This window comes from Spinacia oleracea, chromosome 6 (genome assembly GCF_020520425.1).
Source record: "Spinacia oleracea cultivar Varoflay chromosome 6, BTI_SOV_V1, whole genome shotgun sequence".
Lineage (NCBI taxonomy): Eukaryota > Viridiplantae > Streptophyta > Magnoliopsida > Caryophyllales > Amaranthaceae > Spinacia > Spinacia oleracea.
Window position 1 is genome coordinate 57,758,184 of NC_079492.1, and position 5,344 is coordinate 57,763,527.

The following is a 5,344-nucleotide window of genomic DNA, read 5'->3' on the forward strand; positions in this document are numbered from 1 at the left end:
TTCATAACATGCTCATTCACATATATTCAATAATAATAATAACATGCTCGTTCTTAACATTAAACATGAATTCATGATAACATAATCATTCCCAATCATCAAACATGAATTCATAATAACATATAAGTTCACATGATTCGCATTCAATACACTTCCTAAAGTCCTCAAGGGATAGGTGGTCACCCTAGTCTTGAACGTACCTGGAATACCTAAGTACGGGGGCCACTGTGCGAATCACGACTCACTAGAAATCAACTCCTATAAACAAAATAAGAGAACTAAATTATTATCCATGTTTACTAAATTTCCAGCAACTATTCAAGATTCTAAAACTCTTAGTTTAATTAGAAATCAATCGTTAATCGTAAATTTAATAGTCTCAAATAGTCAACTCAAGTCCTAGCATAAAAACATTGACTTTTTAGCTTTAAAACCCTTAAAAACCAACTTTTTAAAGCTTATAAACAATCTGAAAATTTAAGTTGATTCCCATAATTTAAATTGTCATTAAATTATGTGAATCAATCGCTTAATTAATTTAAAACCAAACCCTAACAATAGTTTATTCCAAAAACATGTTTTGACTTCAAAAATCAACACTTTATAAACTTACTAAATCTGAAACTTATAGTTTCAACCATCAAAACCAATCTCTTTAATTAAAACACAATACTAACCCAATGCGGTGTTCAAAACCGTTCTAATTAATTTAAACAACCCAAATTATTAAACAATCATAATAATTAAAACAATTTAAAAACTGAAATTAAAGTTTAAAAAGTATACGATTGATTATCATCAATCAACAACACACACACACACAACAATTGTTGTGTTGTGTGTGTGGGGCGTCGAGCAACAACACAACAGCATGCACCACAGCACGCAAGCAGCGTGGCAGCGCGCAACAAGGGTGAGAGAGGAGGGGCGCTGGCGCGGGGCACTCGACACACGAGCAGCAGAGAGCACGAGGCTCAGCACTGCGGGGCTGCGGGGAGGGACGAGGGCACGCGACACACATCAGCTGCGATGGTGCTGCGCTGCAGGGCGAGGCACGAAGAGAGAGGGGCAGCGAGGGCTTGCGCGCACGGGGCTGGGCACGAGTGCCTTGGGCTGCAAGCAAGGCTGGTCGGACGAGAGGACAGGAGAGGGTGCCACAAGGAGAGAGAAAGAAAGGAGAGAGAGGGAGTGCTGAAAATTTTGTGAGGGTTTAATGAGAGGGTCTACTTATAGTTTTTCTCTCCCATGTGGGCTAGGTTATGGTAGTTTGAGTTGGGCTTATTACCGGGCTCATTTAAGTTTACTCCTTGCAAACTTTGTTGGGTTTGATTAAGACAAAAAAAACCGGGCTTTAAGTATATTAAATTCGTTTTTGAAATACGACCCAACAATTCCCGATTAAATAAATTCGTTGAATTAATTTAATAAAATTCGGTTTTCGTAACTAATTAATAATTAAATTAATTAAAAATAAAAAGCATTTAATTCTCATTAAATGAAATTAATTTATAAAAATACTTTATAAATACGACGAAATGCTTTATAAATATTATAAAATATATTTATAATTATAGAAAAATACGAGGTATTACAATATAGCGCCACGTAGGAAATCTAATGGTTTCGGCCAATGAAAAATAAGATTCTGAATTATTTTTGAATTAAAAAAGTCGAGTGCCACGTAAATAAATAATTAGGTGTCACTAAATATTTTAATTAACTAATTACTAATATATACAACTCCATCCAAAATCAAACATTCTAATAATTAAAAAAATAAATCAAAAATGAAATTCAATTCAAAACCAAACACTAATCTAATCTAATACTCTGTATATAAAATATAACAGTTGTAATAGGGGTTTTATTTTAACTTAACAATTTAATAAAATCCCTGCATCGCCCTGGCTCAAATCTAGTAATATAGCAATTGTAGTAAAAAGAATTTAAGTGGATGGATGTATATGGATGGATCGGATGATGGATCGACCGGGTGACGGGTTGGATGAACCTTCACCTGAATCCGATCCAATCTGATCCATCACCCGATCCACCCGCCACCCGTTTAACATATGGGTTTTATCGGATTTTCGTCCATATATTAAGTTCTGGTGGTTCGAATATTGATCGGATCCGGATGACATAGTCACCCTGGCAGCTTTATATTAGGAGTATATGTATAGGTTTAAGTAATGCAGAACAAAGACGAAATGGGCGTAGCGAGAGCTGTAAAGGGTAAATCAACAAATGGTATAATCTCATAACTTGGTTACCACCCTTCCAGACTTTATCAACTAATATAATTAACATCCAGATTTTTACAAACTATTACGTTATTGTTCCCACTAAACACTGAGTACTAAACTAATGAGCTGAGCTAATACATTAAACATCATTAAAGCAAGGTTTAGACTTTTAGAGGGTATTTTCTCTTAAATTCAATAAGTTTTCACCATATGGGCGGAGTTCGTCCTTGTTCGTTAGTCTCCCTATGGTGGGTTAGTATTAGTATGTTTGGTTTGTCGTTCAGTTGATTTATGTAGAATTGGTTCGTTGGTAAAGTTTTATGCGGGATCGCAAAAGATATCAATTTTTCGACTATATTCAGATGAATCAAGTGGAAATCATCCTCGCGGCTACAACAAATCGTTAGACCCTCTCTCTGAAAAGGCTGTATGTTCCAGTGTTATATACGGGAGACGTTCTACAGTGCAAGATTTATTCAACGACCGTAGTTTTGATGAAGGAAACCTTTATTTGATTCAATTTGTCATGTATTTGTTAGATCTATATTTCTCTTGTAGATATCGTATGACTCTTTATTAATAAATTAATTTTCATTTAAAAAAAAAACTTTTAGAGGGTATCAATTATCATGTACTACTATACTACGGAGTAGTACAATTAAAAACGCTTTAACAAAACTAAATACGGTTCACCTAGCCCACCAAATATACTCCTCAATTTCTTAAATAAAAAGTAAAAATAAAAATAAACATAAACATAAAAAGTAGAGTTCACCAAAGTTTACCTAGAACTAGAATCCGTGTATCAGACTAGACCGACACAGCCGACCACTCATCCACGTCATTTTAAACTCTCACACGTTCTTTCACCCAACGAACCATTCTCCTCCACGTGTCCCCACTTACCCTCAACGGCTAGTTTTCCTTCCCCAATTTAAATTCATTTTCTAGACTTTTAGAGAATAACCGCCATAGAATTAAAATAAATCCATAAATAAATAAAAGATCCTTTTTCTCCGAAATTTCTCGGTTCTTCCTCACTAAGTAAATAAAAAATAAAATAAAAAACACGTCTTTATTTAAAAAAGAGAAAATAAACTGAGCATATCTTTTCCTTCCAATATTTTGAAATATAAATATTGTGAGTGTCACCTAAATTTAGCAGTTTAATCCCAGTTTACAAAATTAAGTTGAACTACTCTACTTCAAAATCTTTCACTCTCTACATTTTTATTCACCAGCAAACACAGTAATTTCGGGACTACTATTTAAGCGTATTCAGCGGTTACGAAATCTCTCATTAAATTCCCTCTCCTAAATTTCTGGTACACCTTCTCTCTCTCTCCTCAATTTGTGCTCGTTTCTTCTGGACATTTTTGCAACCTTTTGGCTCATTCCTGGAAGTTTTTGGCTCATTTCTGGAAGTTTTTGGTATTGAAGCAAGGAAAATGGCGTTGACGAAGAGCTTGAGTTTCTCTCTAGGAAGGAAGAGGATATTAATTTCTAAAAATAGCTGTGATTTGGAGCAATTTTGTGCTGATTTTGAGCCGTATTCACCTGTGAAGAGACACTGTTACAGTAGTGATGAAGATGACGAAACGTTTCGAGTAAAGGATACGAGTTCTCTTCTTGAAGCTCTGCCTCAAGAAATTCTGGTGAGTTTTTGCGGAAATTCGTCTATTTAATTGAAACTTGAAGTGAAATTGATTGAAATTTGGTGTGAAATGAATTGAAATTAATTGCTTTGTTTATTAAATTTGTTGCAGATCAAAGTAATTTGTGGTGTGGATCACGATGACCTAAAACAGCTTTTCTTAGTTTCTAAAACAGTTCGCGATTCGGTGAGTTAATTAATTCGATTTTAATTTTAATTTCAGTTCAAATTGCAGTTTCAGTTGACTAATTCAACGAAATGAGATGAAATTAGGTTTAACATTTGTTTTTTATTATTCGCAGACGATTATCGCGAAGCAATCGCATTTCGCATTCAGTACACCGGCGAAGATGAAAGCGTTTAGAAATTCAATTGATATGTTGAATAATGAAATGGATTTGGATGAAATTGAAGCTCCGAATGCTCCGAAACAAGCTCGGAAACTGAATCGTCCTCGAATTAACAAAAAAAGACTGAGCGATATTTCCGTCGCTTTGTTCTCCGACGGAGAAGAGGAAGAGCAGAGATGGACTAGAAGAAGTTTATTTATGGAAACCGACAGTTAAGTTTAATTCAATACAGTCTAATTTAGTTTTCATTGTAAAGTATCAGGCTTTTTTAATTTACTGTTAATTTATAGAAGTGCAAATTCAATGAGTTTGCAAGCCATTATTAGGTTATTATTGTTCTTCAATTCTTCCATTGAAGATTTAGGTAAAAGCAAATTGGTGGCTTGTCTTTCTTTGTAACAATAAGTCCTTTGTAATTGTAACTATGGGAAATTTTGTGTAAATAAACGATGCAGTTTTCATGATGAAGTAGGTTAGGTTATTGAGGGTACTTGGTGTAAATTTGTTATGTTCTTTCTTAAGAGTGATTGTATAGAATTTCTAGTACCCATGATTGGATTTGGGGTGACTACTCCCCCCGTTAACCTTTCCATTTCTCGGAATGTGCATTTTTACGTGACACTGTTTTTTGTAACAATTCTGCCATTCTGGTTACTAACATATTGTTCCATATAAGTTCTCGTATATGATTGGGTTTGGCACTTTGGCATGAATTGTCATTTTTGTCGCACCTTTTCAACACGAATTCTTCTTCTTATATGATACGGTTTTATACTTTTATCATAACGCCATGGCTCATAACTGTTTAGCCTTTATGCGAAAGCATTAGTTTGCACACATTTTCTTTGTTGGAGTAAATGTATGGAACTTGTAGTGCTATCTAGGATTGGATTTGTTTAGAAATGCTGTTATTAACTTGCTAAGCCATGAGCATTTGTATGTGAGATAATCACGGTAACCAACCAACCAACCTATTATTCAAGACGAGCTTCTCGCATTTATGATTGGATTTGTCGTGAATTGTCATTTTTTCACAATTGTTTCCTGGCACGAGTACTTCTTAAATGAAACGGTTATATACGTACGTTTATTGT

General features: G+C 34.6%; 1 protein-coding gene across 1 annotated transcript; it reads left to right on the forward strand.

The window, feature by feature from the left end:
• Nucleotides 1–3,354: 3,354 nt before the first annotated feature.
• On the forward strand, nt 3,355–4,714 carry LOC110778975 (F-box protein At4g05010). Its single transcript, XM_021983508.2, has 4 exons — nt 3,355–3,571; nt 3,687–3,901; nt 4,013–4,087; nt 4,203–4,714. The coding sequence occupies exons 2-4, from the start codon at nt 3,695–3,697 to the stop codon at nt 4,464–4,466; spliced, it is 546 nt and encodes a 181-aa protein (XP_021839200.1). The 5' UTR covers nt 3,355–3,571; nt 3,687–3,694; the 3' UTR covers nt 4,467–4,714.
• The last annotated feature ends 630 nt before the right edge of the window (nt 4,715–5,344 follow it).